The sequence below is a fragment of the Diaphorina citri genome, unplaced genomic scaffold (assembly GCF_000475195.1).
Source record: "Diaphorina citri unplaced genomic scaffold, Diaci psyllid genome assembly version 1.1 scaffold720, whole genome shotgun sequence".
Taxonomy (NCBI): domain Eukaryota; kingdom Metazoa; phylum Arthropoda; class Insecta; order Hemiptera; family Psyllidae; genus Diaphorina; species Diaphorina citri.
In genome coordinates this window covers 19317-35667 of record NW_007378153.1, presented here as the reverse complement: position 1 = coordinate 35667, position 16351 = coordinate 19317, and the positions used below count along the sequence as shown (strand labels likewise).

The window sequence follows — 16351 nt, the reverse complement described above, 5'->3', positions numbered from 1 at the left end:
GATTTATACTGATGTGTTTCTGCTGGCAGTATATATACGCTACCACTGTGTACCACGCGCTCAGGACTTTTTGATTGTGATCTTTTGTTTGAACAATTTATTGCTCTTCAAGTGCTCTTGATTCTGGACTTACTGTTTTTTATGATTAATTGATCCAAGCTCTCACAGTGTTGTACCTAATGCTACCACTGTGTACCACGCGCTCAGGACTTTTTGATTGTGATCTTTTGTTTGTACAATTTATTACTCTTCAAGTGCTCTTGATTCTGGACTTACTGTTTTTTATGATTAATTGATCCAAGCTCTCACAGTGTTGTACCCCCTGTTACCTACTCAAATTAGGTCACACTTACACATTATCTTTACCTAATTCTTTTTGAATCTCTCAAATGGTGTCCATACACTCATTTCTAATGGCATATCTCTGTTTATCTTCTTTGTCCTTAGTTTTTTCTACTCTGCGATTATCCTCACCTCCCCATATGTAGAATTGTAGATTGACTGATTTGACTTTGGCCTGCATATCAGGCACTTGACCACCACTGGGAAGAAAAATTCTTTAGGTCGGTATCTATGTACCTAATCCAGCAATTTATTCCATTATCTATCGTTTTTTATCTGTCTTTCTTTATGGGGGAAAACATCGTGAGACTTCGGCCTGCATATCAGGCACTTGACCACCACTGGGAAGAAAAATTCTTTAGGTCGGTATCTATGTACCTAATCCAGCAATTTATTTCATTATCTATCGTTTTTTATCTGTCTTTCTTTATGGGGGGAAAACATCGTGAGTTTGCTTTCTTTCTCTATGAGTTTTCAATTTCTTTAATTTCCTCTATTAGTTTCGAGCAAGTAGTTTTTATTTGCTCTTGCTCCATTTAATTTCAAATACTCGGAGCTGCCTTAATATGAAACAATATCAGTAGGTAGCCTGCTATAGGTACGTACATAAGTACCTTACCTATACAAGAGATGGATAGCTAAAGTTGTATTTGAGTTTTATATTTGATTTTTCTTCCGATAAATCTACCCTTGTTTGTGCCTGGCTCCTACCCTTGTAACGATTTGAACAATGTAATTTGTCATAGTGATTACATTCCTTATGGACAGAGTAGTTCATGTCGTACTTTGTCAACTCGTAAAGCTGCCTGAGTTGGATTTTAGACGTTTATTTTTGTTACCAACATACCAACCAATCCATGGCGTTTCAAGTCTCCAATGTTCTTTCCTTTTTTATGTCTCTATGAGTTTTCAATTTCTTTAATTTCCTCTATTAGTTTCGAGCAAGTAGTTTTTATTTGCTCTTGCTCCATTTAATTTCTAATATGAAACAATATCAGTAGGTAGCCTGCTATAGGTACGTACATAAGTACCTTGCCTACAAGAGATGGATAGCTGGAGTTGTATTTGTGTTTTATATTTGATTTTTCTCCCGATTTTGAGCTTGGAAGGCAGCACAAGTTTCAAAAGATCATAAGGAACGAGAAACGCTGACTTCAGAAACGAATGGAGTAGACATATCAAGCATTCTGTTTGTAGTACACACAACCCTATCCGTATTTGTCTCCGGGGTTAAAAAACAGATTATAAGAGTCGTTTTGTATGTTGATATGTTTGTACAGCTAATCTCTCCCTCTTCTCATCCTTCTTTCCCCCTTCTCTTCTTGTTCTATCTTTAAAATGTTTTGGCTTTATCTTCTCATTTTGAAAAAATAATCGAGCAAGACTATCCTACCTACTCTGTTTTTTTATCCTCCTAATGCAAAAGGCGTTTTCACACTGAGACAGTCGCGTTTGTTCAGAAATAAAAGTGTCTTTTAAATCTCTAACTCTATTTACAATTTTAAGTAGATAGGTACTTGCATAAAAGTCCTTTAAATTTTACAAAAGAAAAGCAGCTTCATCAAACGATACATTATGGATGATGGAAAATCAGTCACATCCACTACTAAAATGAATAACGAAGCTGCTTTTTCCTGTGAAATATTCGACATAGCTCGTGAGTATAAAACTGTATATACCTTCAATTTCGGTAGGTAATTAACTAATTACTGACAGGATAAACAGTACCATCATCATAATGATGATGATAATGCTCATTTATAATTAGTCTCCTCGATAAGTAGGTACCTACTCCTCAAAATCTGCTTCGACAAATCATCTGCAGAACTTTTCGGGATTGCCACCAACAAGATAAGAATAACCATGATCGCCAACATTGGGAACGGATAGGTACCTACTCAAAGAAGAAGACTCCTCGATTGCTCGAATAGGACCAGAGAGACCATTTACTCCAGAATCAGGCTACTACTATTATTGTGGACAATTTCTCAAACAATGATGAGGATAAAATTCCATACCTCCGCTAGGATTGAACCCACGCCCTTCTGCCTATCGTTCTGAACTTTAGTTGAACTTTGACCACTCTAATAAACTTATTGGGAAACTTTTGTAACCTGCAGATCAGATGTTATGTATCTGACTGTTTGTATGATTATTTTCATTACCAAGTAGGTAGGTATATGAAAATTTAACCATCTCCCTCCCCAACTTTTCACGTCAAATGAGTAGATAGCCACCTATCGTTCTGAACTTTAGTTGAACTTTGACCACTCTAATAAACTTATTGGGAAACTTTTGTAACCTGCAGATCAGATGTTATGTATTACCCATGCTTAACTTCTGACTGTTTGTATGATTATTTTCATTACCAAGTAGGTAGGTATATGAAAATTTAACCATCTCCCTCCACAACTTTTCACGTCAAATGAGTAGATAGCCTAGATACTTCTCCTCCTACCCACAACTTTACTGTAGCTTATATCCAAAGATGGGATGGACTTAGTAACATACTCCAAGGTCCAATTACAGAAACTCAAAACAAGGCTAATTCTAACCATTTTTTCCTGCCTCCAGGTCATTTTTTTAGAAAGCAAAACATCGTGCAGGAAACACATTTTTCTCCATAACTGTATCAAAAAAATATATAAATTATGATGTTCCTTCTTTTCATTATTATTATTATTTCTACTTAAATATTTTTGAGATTAAAAAACGAAATAGGAAAATTTATTATATTTGGGAAGAGGAGAAAGAGAAGAAGGTGAAGGAAGTTTGAAACAAATGAGTTTTAAATTACGTCTCGAGTAGAAAACAGAAGGAGCAAGACTCAAGACTTCCTGAGCTTTGGATCCAACTTCCGGGCTTTCTCTGACTAATATTAAAAGAAAATACAATCGAGAGCATCAGAGGCGTACTTTGACATTCAATACGATGAGAATTATTGCTGAAAAAGGCCAAAAGACTAAGAAAGAGACTGGGAAAAAAGGCCCTGTTACCTACTCAAATTAGGTCACACTTACACATTATCTTTACCTAATTCTTTTTGAATCTCTCAAATGGTGTCCATACACTCATTTCTAATGGCATATCTCTGTTTATCTTCTTTGTCCTTAGTTTTTTCTACTCTGCGATTATCCTCACCTCCCCATATGTAGAATTGTAGATTGACTGATTTGACTTTGGCCTGCATATCAGGCACTTGACCACCACTGGGAAGAAAAATTCTTTAGGTCGGTATCTATGTACCTAATCCAGCAATTTATTTCATTATCTATCGTTTTTTATCTGTCTTTCTTTATGGGGGGAAAACATCGTGAGTTTGCTTTCTTTCTCTATGAGTTTTCAATTTCTTTAATTTCCTCTATTAGTTTCGAGCAAGTAGTTTTTATTTGCTCTTGCTCCATTTAATTTCTAATATGAAACAATATCAGTAGGTAGCCTGCTATAGGTACGTACATAAGTACCTTTACCTTGCTACAAGAGATGGATAGCTAAAGTTGTATTTGAGTTTTATATTTGATTTTTTTCCGATTTGAGCTTGGAAGGCAGCACAATCTTCAAAAGATCATAAGGAACGAGAGGTTATTTTTATGGGTGTGATTTAAGTATGGAAGTTTTTAACTTGTGATTTGATAAGGTATTTTTCCAGAAATCCGGCTAGCATAATAAGGTAGCAAATAGTAGCATAAACAGAGACATTTCTATTTCCAACATATATCCTATTCCATATTCTGATTCAGTTCCTTCTTGTCTTGGTACGTGGGCGCATTTTTAGCCCACATACTATGTACCTACTGAAAATCTGGTGACCTTTCCATTCAAGAGTATTGAGTGTCCCTTAACCGAAGCTAACCTTTCACTGTTTACTCGCAGACTGATTTTATACTGATGTGTTTCTGCTGGCAGTATATTATAACGCTACCACTGTGGTGTACCACGCGCTCAGGACTTTTTGATTGTGATTTTTTGTTTGTACAATTTATTACTCTTCAAGTGCTCTTGATTCTGGACTTACTGTTTTTTATGATTAATTGATCCAAGCTCTCACAGTGTTGTACCACAAGCTCACAACATAGTTTTATTGATTGTAATCGCGGGTTTGTTTACAGAGGTGTCCCAGAATTCGAAAACAATTGATGGCTGACTTCAATTAGATCACTTTTGGTTCAAGGGCGACAGTTGTTTTTCTACAACTGTTTGCATTTGACGTCCGTAAATCTACCCTGTTTGTGCCTGGCTCCTACCCTTGTAGACAGATTTTGAACAATGTAATTTGTCATCGGTGATTACATTCCTTATGGACAGAGTAGTGTTAGATGGGTACTTTGTCAACTCGTAAAGCTGCCTGAGTTGGATTTTAGACGTTTATTTCTATCTTTACCAACTTATACCGAACATCCAAAACCATGGGATTTGAAGTTACTCCAATGTTCTTTCCTTTTTATTTATGTCCGTGCCGTATCGGCTCCGTCTCTCACTCTCTCTCTCTCCGTCTCACTCTTCTCTCTCTCTCTCTCTCTCTCTCTCTCTCTCTCTCTCTCTCTCTCTCTCTCTCTCTCTCTCTCTCTCTCTCTTTAACCTAATCGTCCAATTTTCTACGTCACATTACGACGTGACATGACGTACCTAGGTAAATAAAATTATCTAACGTCCTATATTTGTGTCACATAATTCCCCCCATGCATCCCGCAGTTTGGTTACTCAATTTGTGTATCGCTCGATATTTCTTGACGATTAACTTGAACCTCGCTCAGCACAAAGTTGGTAAGTTGGCTCCGCTAATAAGGTGTGGAGGATCGTGACAAAACTGTATGATAGGGTCACCTTATCCATATGGTTTTACGGCGAAGTCTAGTTTAATTGCCAAATATGGATCCAATAAAAATAGGCATGTTTTTAATATGGGTGTGCTGTGACGGTGATTAAAATACCAACGTGTAACAGTAGGTATACTCTATTATTTTGTCACATTGATACAACGTGTGGCAAGCTTGTCTTGTAGTTCAGGGGTTCCTCATTCGATTCCCTTCATTAGACTCCGAAGTATCATTGTTTCATGTTTTTTACATACAAAATAAATGTCTTACACCCTTTCAATATCTTAGTTGGAATGAGGGTGCCAGTCTAGTTAGCTTGGAGGGTAGACCGTCTGCCTTGTAAGTGTTAGGTCGAGGGTTTGATTCCCGCCCGAAGCGAATTTTATTCCAAACAGATGAGCTTCGATCTCGGAAAGGCTTCCTTCTCTCTCCGCTTTCGGGATGTTAAGACCTAGGCAATCAGGCACTTTCTGTATGGTAAGCTATAGGGGGAAATCATTTGACCAACAGTGCTTCAAATTTATGACATAAAATAATAATTTCCTTACTCAAACCTTTAATAAGAGTTTTTCCTTTCTATGTTCACAGATACCCCGACTCCCGACTAGCCAAGTTGTTCAATGGCAGCATACCCATCGTGTTGGACTCCCTCAAGCAGCATTACTTCATCGACAGGGATGGCGGTATGTTCCGGCACATCCTGAACTTCATGAGGAATTCCAGACTCCTAATCCCGGACGATTTCACGGACGTTGATCTCCTTCTGGAGGAAGCCAAATATTTCGACATAGCTCGTGAGTATAAAACTGTATATACCTTCAATTTCGGTAGGTAATTAACTAATTACTGACAGGATAAACAGTACCATCGTCATAATGATGATAGTGCTTATTTATAATTAGGTATACTCCCTACTCCTCGATAAGTAAGTACCTACTCCTCAAAATCTGCTTCGACAAATCATCTACAGAACTTTTCGAGATTGCCACCAACAAGATAAGAATAACCATGATGATCGCCAACATTGGGAATGGATAGGTACTGGTACCTACCTACTCAAAGAAGAAGACTCCTCAATTGCTCGAATAGGACCAAAGAGACCATTTACTCCAGAATTAGGCTACTACTATTATTGTGGACGATTTCTCAAACAATGATGAGGATAAAATTGCATACCTCCGCTAGGATTGAACCCACGCCCTTCTGATTATCCTAATCCCGGACGATTTCACGGACGTTGATCTCCTTCTGGAGGAAGCCAAATATTTCGACATAGCTCGTGAGTATAAAACTGTATATGTATACCTTCAATTTCGGTAGGTATAATTAACTAATTACTGACAGGATAAACAGTACCACCATCATAATGATGATAGTGCTTATTTATAATTAGGTACTCCCTACTCCTCGATAAGTAGGTACCTACTCCTCAAAATCTGCTTCGACAAATCATCTGCAGAACTTTTCGGGATTGCCACCAACAAGATAAGAATAACCATGATTGCCAACATTGGGAACGGATAGGTACCTACTCAAAGAAGAAGACTCCTCGATTGCTCGAATAGGACCAAAGAGACTATTTACTCCAGAATTAGGCTACAACTCACTTTTTAGTCAGAAGTAGGTAGGTATTTGATCAGTTTTAATTAACAAACGACATTGTTATTTAGAAGGTATAATTACACAAAACTGGCAAATTTGAAATTAAACTGTTACCAATTACCTACTAAGGCTACTATACTCTATACTAGTATACTAACCGAAAACCGAAACTGAAAAAAAATTGTCCGTCAAAACAAAACAAAGAAATGCATCCCGCAGTTTGGTTACTCAATTTGTGTATCGCTCGATATTTCTTGACGATTAACTTGAACCTCGCTCAGCACAAAGTTGGTAAGTTGGCTCTGCTAATAAGGTGTGGAGGATCGTGACAAAACTGTATGATAGGGTCACCTTATCCATATGGTTTTACGGCGAAGTCTAGTTTAATTGCCAAATATGGATCCAATAAAAATAGCCATATTTTTAATATGGGTGTGCTGTGACGGTGATTAAAATACCAACGTGTAACAGTTGGTATACTATAGTATTTTGTCACATTGATACAACGCGTGGCAAGCTTGTCTTGTAGTTCAGGGGTTCCTCATTCGATTCCCTTCATTGGTCTCTGAAGTATCAATGTTTCAGGTTTCTTACATTCAAATGTCTTACACCCTTTCAATGTCTTAGTTGGAATCAGGGTGCCAGTCTAGTTAGCTTGGAGGGTAGCGCGTCTGCCTTGTAAGTGTTAGTTTGAGGGTTTGATTCCCGCCCGAAGCGAATTTTATTCCAAACAGATGAGCTTCGATCTCGGAAAGGCTTCCTTCTCTCTCCGCTTTCGGGATGTTAAGACCTAGGCAATCAGGCACTTTCTGCATGGTAAGCTATAGCGGGAAATCATTTGACCAACAGTGTTTCAAATTTATGACATAAAATAATAATTTCCTTACTCAAACCTCTAATAAGAGTTTTTCCTTTCTATGTTCACAGATACCCTGACTCCCGACTAGCCAAGTTGTTCAATGGCAGCATACCTATCGTGTTGGACTCCCTCAAGCAGCATTACTTCATCGACAGGGATGGCGGTATGTTCCGGCACATCCTGAATTTCATGAGGAATTCCAGACTCCTAATCCCGGACGATTTCACGGACGTTGATCTCCTTCTGGAGGAAGCCAAATATTTCGACATAGCTCGTGAGTATAAAACTGTATATGTATACCTTCAATTTCGGTAGGTATAATTAACTAATTACTGACAGGATAAACAGTACCACCATCATAATGATGATAGTGCTTATTTATAATTAGGTACTCCCTACTCCTCGATAAGTAGGTACCTACTCCTCAAAATCTGCTTCGACAAATCATCTGCAGAACTTTTCGGGATTGCCACCAACAAGATAAGAATAACCATGATTGCCAACATTGGGAACGGATAGGTACCTACTCAAAGAAGAAGACTCCTCGATTGCTCGAATAGGACCAAAGAGACTATTTACTCCAGAATTAGGCTACAACATTATTGTGGACAATTTCTCAAACAATGATGAGGATAAAATTCCATACCTCCGCTAGGATTGAACCCACGCCCTTCTGATTACCAGGCGAGCGTTTTGACCACTTCATCACCGAGGCAGGTGATTTCGTCGTTATTGTCATTAAGACAAAACAGGTAGGGTGTGGATTAGTGAACAACAGGTGCCGCACCCCAAAAATAAGTCAGGCGCAGTAAATTGCAAAGTATTTGGTACAGCCACAGATTATAGTTATGTTAAAATGTATCAATCAACAATTCAACACCAGACAAGTGGACCGATCTTTATACCATGATTTCTGGATGGCTTTTGAACTTTTGATTCGATCTCATCCTAGACCTGATTGCAACCAAATTCTTCGGTAGTTCGGTCATCTTCTTAGACCTTACACTTGAAATTTAATCCTTGGTTCTGGAAATACGGAAGAAGCAACAGTATTGTGTACATTATGTAGGTATTTACCTATATAGTTAATGTTCTTTCTTTAATCCTTGGTTCTGGAAATACGGAAGAAGCAACAGTATTGTGTACATTATGTAGGTATTTACCTATATAGTTAATGTTCTTTCTTTTTGTCTGGCAGAGATATTTTTTATCATTATCCTCTTCTCTCTGCACCTTACGTATTATTATGTTAATTTCCTCTCTTTGTACATTCTCACTTCATTACTCCGTCTATTCTCTCTTATTCTTTGAACATTTCTTTGTCGTTACTTATTCTTTCCCACCTCCAACTTCTTCTTCGTCTTCTTCTTTTTCTTCCACTCTTTCCCCTTCTTCTTCTTCTTTTCCCTTCTCTTTTTCCTTTTTCTTCGCATTTTTTTAGGTTTATATTATCATCTCATCATTAGGCTTCATATCTCTTGTGGTAAAGTAAAACTTTTTGATGTATCTTTCCTTTTCTCTCTCTCTTCTTTTGGAGAGAAAAGTGCATTTCTTTTGCTTATTATAGAATTGAAGCCATCCAAGTTAGTTGGAATGGAAATTATTTCCGCTAAGGCACTGAGAAGTGAGCTTTTCAGTGTATTTACATGAAAAAGTTGGGCAGGGCGTTTTTTATGAAACTTGATCGGTCTAAAATTTGACCACCAAAAATCGCAGATTAGGGAACCTCCCTGAAGAACTACAAACAAGTAAGTAATATATATACTTGCTTAACAAATGATTTGACAAGATAACTTTAAAAATTCAACTTTTGACAAGGTGAAAGTATTGGGCACAGACATGTCAGACAAAACGAGGAAAAGGATGGGGAAAAAAGTCTTAGAAACTTTCAGTTTTATATCCTTCAGGCCCTGGTACAAACAGACTACGTACAGGAAGAGAGAGATCCTTATAAAGCACCTATTATGTAATAGATATTATGTAATGGACTAGCTACCTTTAGGTACGTATATCCAAGGAATGGGTAGGGTTGGTTTTGGTTCTAAGGATAATACTTTCTTTTGAATATCACTCATCTTTTTAAATTTAAGTGGCAGGCGGGCGACCTACCTACTTTGAAAGAAAGCAGACTGCAAAATTCGTCCTGCATTCTGACTTTCTTCTAAGACTTCTCATGTAATCATGCATCTTATGTTTACGTAGGTAGTTAGGTACAGACAGCATTACCTACTTATCCTCCCATTCCCATTTAAAAACTCGTATTTTTTTACTTTCTATTATTTTTCATGGGGCCCTGATTTTTTCCCCCAACAGGGGAAAAGGAGGGAGGGGAAACTCAAAAACTTGTCGACTCTGGGACTCTGGTTGCACTGGGTAGGGGGGGGATGAAAAGCCTGCGGGGCTTCTAATCTCTTCAAATTTCTCGCGCTTCACTTCAAAAGAAGAGGAAAAAAAAGCAACGGAAAGGAAAATAGCCGGCGGCAAAACAATCTTCTAGTCGAGAGTTTTGATCGCAGCGGAAACCGCTCGAGTATGTCCCAAGTGTGGTGAGGTTTTACCCCCCCTCGAACCCCCAACCTCCGACCTGACAAACCCCAACATTGTCCTCCGGGACCTTGGAGTACACTCTGTGTTATTCCGAGCAGAATATTTTTCTCCATTTCTGCTTTTTTCTCTCTTCTTCTCTCCCGTGCTCTTTGGCTCTTTCTATTTCGCTCTCTCCCATGCACCTCTCTCTTCTCTAATATCTCACCCTCTTAACTAGGTATACTTCTTCATGGTAATACGATCTGATGTATAAATATATTCACTTATATACTCTACATACTCAACCCGCCCTACTTACATAGCAAGATTTCAAGATTAGCAAGCCCATAAAATCCGTGGGTGTAAATTTCCTAAAACTTCTTTTGAGGAAATTTGAAATTTCAGTTGTGATGACACCTCACCAAAGTCATTTCCGCTCTTTTGCTTTCTCAAAAACTCGAAACAATGAGGGAGAGCATTGCAAGACTTCAGAAACGAATGGAGTAGACATATCAAGCATTCTGTTTGTAGTACACACAACCCTATCCGTATTTGTCTCCGGGGTTAAAAAAACAGATTATAAGAGTCGTTTTGTATGTTGATATGTTTGTACAGCTAATCTCTCCCTCTTCTCATCCTTCTTTCCCCCTTCTCTTCTTCTTGTTCTATCTTTAAAATGTTTTGGCTTTATCTTCTCATTTTGAAAAAATAATCGAGCAAGACTATCCGACCTACTCTGTTTTTTATCCTCCTAATGCAAAAGGCGTTTTCACACTGAGACAGTCGCGTTTGTTCAGAAATAAAGTGTCTTTTAAATCTCTAACACTATTTACAATTTTAAGTAGATAGGTACTTGCATAAAAGTCCTTTAAATTTTACAAAAGAAAAGCAGCTTTATCAAACGATACATTATGGATGATAAAAAATCAGTCACATCCACTACTAAAATGAATAACGAAGCTGCTTTTTCCTGTGAAATCAAAAGCTAGATATAACACACAATTTATACAATAGGTTTTAGTTTCAAAGACAATACTGGACTTCTTGTAGGACAAATATAAAATTCAGTTCATGAATTCCTTCAACCCCCCACTTATTATCGGACTTCATTATTTTGGGTTTTAATTTTAAAACCACAAATATAAAATTCAGTTCATGAATTCCTTCAACCCCCCACTTATTATCGGACTTCATTATTTTGGGTTTTAATTTTAAAACCTCTAAGACAATACTGGACTTCTTGTAGGACAAATATAAAATTCAGTTCATGAATTCCTTCAACCCCCCACTTATTATCGGACTTCATTATTTCGGGTTTTAATTTTAAAACCTCTAGACTCCTTTTGAGACATCGTTTGCAAGATGGCTCTTTTTCCTCTCTCTTTAAACAGGGATTAAAGCTTTTTTGATATAAAATTCTCTTTCACAAGTTATTTACTGTAAATGGTGAATGAATGCATTATAAAAACCTTCGTACTTAGCCGGGGGCTATTTTTCTATTGCCAACTGGCTAAGGCTGGTTAGATGAACGGTCGGATAGGCTGAACGGAAAGGCCTATGTCGTGATGTTTTGTAAAGGGCTTCATCCTCTCTTCTGTTTTTTCTTTTGAGTTTCGAAACTATGGCTTCAAGTTTACGAAGGTATTGTCCGGTGGTTGAATGTCAGGCAAATATATATACAGTACATAGGTATGGTTACCTAGGTTATTTCGCTTTCAGACTTTTTCTGGTCACCTCAGACAAATCCGCCCATTTGTGGCCCTTGGTTTACTGGAGGTCCCAACATGTGAATTTGTATTTGTACCATACATTGTACAGCTCTGTCCTCAGATATTTCAAGTCGGTTCAACACAAATACAAGTACAAAATGCCACTTGTCTATCTTGCAGTGTTTTTTTTTTTGCTGGTTAGATGAACGGTCGGATAGGCTGAACGGAAAGGCCTATGTCGTGATGTTTTGTAAAGGGCTTCATCCTCTCTTCTGTTTTTTTTTTCTTTTGAGTTTCGAAACTATGGCTTTAAGTTTACGAAGGTATTGTCCGGTGGTTAAATGTCAGGCAAATATACATACAGTACATAGGTATGGTTACCTAGGTTATTTCGCTTTCAGACTTTTTCTGGTCACCTCAGACAAATCCGCCCATTGGGATTACTAATGTGGCCCGGTACTTAGTGGTTTACTGGAGGTCCCAACATGTGAATTTGTATTTGTACCATACATTGTACAGCTCTGTCCTCAGATATTTCAAGTCGGTTCAACACAAATACAAGTACAAAATGCCACTTGTCTATCTTGCAGTGTTTTTTTCCAAGCCTTGTTTAATTGAACCACATTATTATCGCGAGTGCTAAGTTGTGGGTAAACCTCGGCTTGGTGAAGTGGTAAAATTGTAACTTACTGTTATTACTCGCTCTGTGCGTGGTGTTGTGGTCGGCATTAGCGGCCTATTGTTCAGCATAATTAGCCATTGTCATATCGCGGGTCTTATTCTGTCGGGCCGGGCAGACCTCAGTGCGAAATGTCAATGCGCCCTACGCCTGTCAGTTGTTTCATAAATCACGCGAAATATTAATTCCAGGAGTGTACGTGATATTTCTGTATTCCACGGATTTGACTGCTGGTTTAGCACTTTTAGTAGCGTCTTGGAGCCTACGTTAATTGTTTGTTTATCAAGGAAGTAGTACATAAAGGATTTTTTTAAAGAGGTTTGATAGAGAGAACTTTAACTGCCAAACAAGGTCTTATCGTCCCGAAATCGAAGAGAGAAGGAAGACAGGATAGGAAAGAGCCCAGCCGTTCTGAGAACGAACATCCATTCAGAATAAAATCCGCCCCGGGCAGGAATCGACCCCGCGGCCTGGCGCCTACAAGGCAGATGCGCTACCAACAAAACTAACTAGGTTGGCGTAAATTTAGAAATTTAGTTAAAACTTAACTTCAAAATTTCCTTCATTTCTGACCTTTCTCTCTGTTTCAGCCATGATCAAACAGCTCGAGCAGTTCAAGAAGGAGAAGGCCGCTTCCAAGTCTCTCCACAAATCCTCTCCATCACCTCCATCCAACCCATCCACTAACTCCTCCTCCCCTCCCACCTCCAACAAGAGTGTCAAGCGCAAAGTCGAAGGCTGCTCGAGTGAAGAGAACAACAACAGTGAGGACTGCACCAACAGTCACCGCGGGGAAGGCAAGCTATCACACCAATACGAATGTATCGCTCTACACATCATGCCTGACCTGGGGGAGAGGATAATGCTGTCCGGCGATAGGTGTGTACTAGACGAACTGTTCCCAGAGACGAACCAAGTCCTCTTGGACGTCCGATCGAATGTCACTTGGAACCAGAACGATAACAGAACCCAGCACGTCATCGTTAGAGAAAGTAGAGGAAGAGGAACATGAAAAATGAAACATGCACACGAAAAATGAAAATAAATTATGATTAGGTAAATAACTCACCGTATGATTCCATTGTTGGTCTCCCCAGCCTTTTTATTTCAAGTTTCTCATTTAGAGCAAGGGTTGAAATTTCATGATTAAATGTTGCACTGTATTAATTTTAACTATTAAACAACTTTTTTCTTTATATAAAAAAGGAGAAAAAAATGAACATGACAGTGATGTAGAACTTTGAAAGATAACAGCTCTATCAAACATCTTGTAAAAATAGAAAGTAAAAAGTAAGAAGATCTTTTTACTAGTTTGATAGAGGGATCTGTAACATAAGAGGCTTTCGTAAACTTTCGTTACAAAAATGGGCAGGAGGAGGGCAGTAGATATTTGTAGTTAGGATATCTGGAGGTAGGTATAGGTACCTAGGTACTTATATTTCATTTCATTTTGGTCATTATAGGTACAACCGAGTGATGTAGAACTTTGAAAGATAACAGCTCTATCAAACATCTTGTAAAAATAGAAAGTAAAAAGTAAGAAGATCTTTTTACTAGTTTAATAGAGGGATCTGTAACATAAGAGCTCTCACCTCTCATCCTAATCGTTACGAAATCAAAGAAAGAAGGAGGGCAGGATAGGAGAAAGCCAGCCGTTCTGAGAACGAACCTCATCTATTTAGGATTAAGTTAGCTCCGAGCAAGGACTGGTGAGGGTTAAAGCTTAGATACCTACAGATACAGATGCCATCAGAGTATACGACTGCATAACGCGTATTAAGAAAATGGGGAAAAGAGAGGGAGGTAGGAAGAAAGAGGGAGGGAGAGAGAGAGAGAGGAAGAAAGAGAGAGCGAGAAAGAAAGAGGGAGAGAGAAACAGGAAAAGGGAGCGAACAGGAAACAAATCTAGCCTTTGGCTTACTTTTGAAAAAAAAAATAATAATAATTACAGAAAGTGGAAGCCAACTTTACATTTTTGATTGGTTTCCCTCTAAACCTCTAAGTACAAAATAATGATTTGCCTCCAGTGATATTAAGTTAATAAGTTTATTTTTTTCCCCGAACTTGTGGAGCCTTTGGAAACAGAAAAGGAAAAAGAAAGGAAGGTATCAAAAAAGAGTTGAAAATGGGGGAAAATGTTCACTGGTGTCAGGGAAAGCACAAAGTATTTTTCAATTCTCAATTTCTCCAAAAAGTTTTGAGACCGAAATTTACGGATACCTGTTGGTAGGTCCTATGTGGTGATGGGTTTTGGCTCTGGGAAAGAGACCCCTCTGCCTACAGGCCATAATCATAGTAGGCGCAAACATGTGAAGGTATGTAGGTAAATATGGAGACCTACAATCTACAATAAGTAGCTCCCTGAAAAGAGTAGGTATTTATTGGAAGCCAATATTCGAACTTGAGATTTTCCAACCTACCCATCAGCCTAAAACATTATCTGATTAGTCTGAAATATTTATAAAACAAAACATTTTTAATAGGTACTTCTCAATATTGTAACTTTATACCCAGTAGGCATAAAGCCTTTTTATTTCAAGTTTCTCATTTAGAGCAAGGGTTGAAATTTTATGATCTATTAAATGTTGCACTGTATTCATTTTAACTATTAAACAACTTTTTTCTTTATATAAAAAAAAAGAGAAAAAAATGAACATGAGCAGAGCACTTACCTACTACCTACAGAATCTACCAGTTCATAAATTTATCAAGAGAGAGGCCCTCTACATTTAAATTGAAAGGTTGATTAAATAAGTAATAAGTAAACTGTTGTAAATTGTAACATTCTAAATGGGAATATATATTAAAAAATAATAATAATAGGTAGGTAATAATTAAAAAAAATCAGTAGGTAATGATGTAGGTACCTTCCTAATTTAAAATTCTAGCCCCTGGTACCTATGTCTACCGACTTCAATAAACTAGGTAGGTACCAAATTTTTCGGGTTTTTTTTTTTTTTTTTTTTTTTTTTGTACAGAGGGGGTCTACACTTGAATGCGAAAAAATCGGAACCGTTTGAATTTTCTACCTCGCGCCTTGGTGGTGTAGTGGCCAAGAAGCTCGCCTGGTATCCTGGTAATCAGGAGGGCAAGGGTTTAATCCCGGCCGAGGAATGGAATTTTGACAATCGTAATTGGTCTAGTTTAAGGTCAATTTTTAATGGCAAACTTGTTGAAGTTCTTGAAAAAGTTCTAAAGTCATTTTGTCTCTAAATTTTTTGTTCAGTACGGATCTAGAAAACTGTTGAATCCACGATGAAAGTTTATCCGAGTATAGGCCTGAACTGGAAAGGTGCCTGAGGGCTAATTCTTTTGCTCACCACCTTTCCTGGTAAGGCGTTATGCAAGGGAGCATTGTAAACAGTTTTTCGGTGTTGATTAATCAGCAGTGGTCCCTACTTATTTTTTTTTTTTTTTTTTTTTTTTTTTTTTTCACGTGATAGGTACTTAGCCCTTTAACTGCTAAGTAAGGTTACACTGCTCATGCCGGACCTTCTTTAAAAGTCGCGCGACCCAGTGGCTGTTCGTCAATTTCCCAAGTGGGGGTTCAAATTTTTGTCCTAGATGAAAGTAGGTCTGTGTGTTATACTTGTATATAGGTACCCTATCTAACTTCAATAGGTAAGTAGGTTGTTAGAGAAAGTAGAGGAAGAGGAACATGAAAAATGAAACATGCACACAAAAAATGAAAATAAATTATGATTAGGTAAATAACTCACCAGAACCTAAAATAAAACAGGTAGGTACCTGAAGTCAAGCCAGCGGCGATAGCACGTTGAATATGCTAATTCCCGATGGATCACTGAAGTCAAGCAAC

At 37.9% G+C, this 16351-nt stretch overlaps 1 protein-coding gene across 1 annotated transcript in view; it reads left to right on the top strand.

Annotated features, from left to right (window-relative positions):
- The window catches only part of LOC103511486, a 40252-nt gene extending 26706 nt beyond the window's left edge, over positions 1-13546 (top strand). The window contains exons 4-6 of the mRNA XM_017445007.2: positions 5748-5957; positions 7689-7894; positions 13125-13546. Of these exons, the coding sequence (XP_017300496.1) occupies positions 5748-5957; positions 7689-7894; positions 13125-13546 (838 nt within the window). The remainder of the gene's footprint in view (positions 1-5747; positions 5958-7688; positions 7895-13124) is intronic.
- The last annotated feature ends 2805 nt before the right edge of the window (positions 13547-16351 follow it).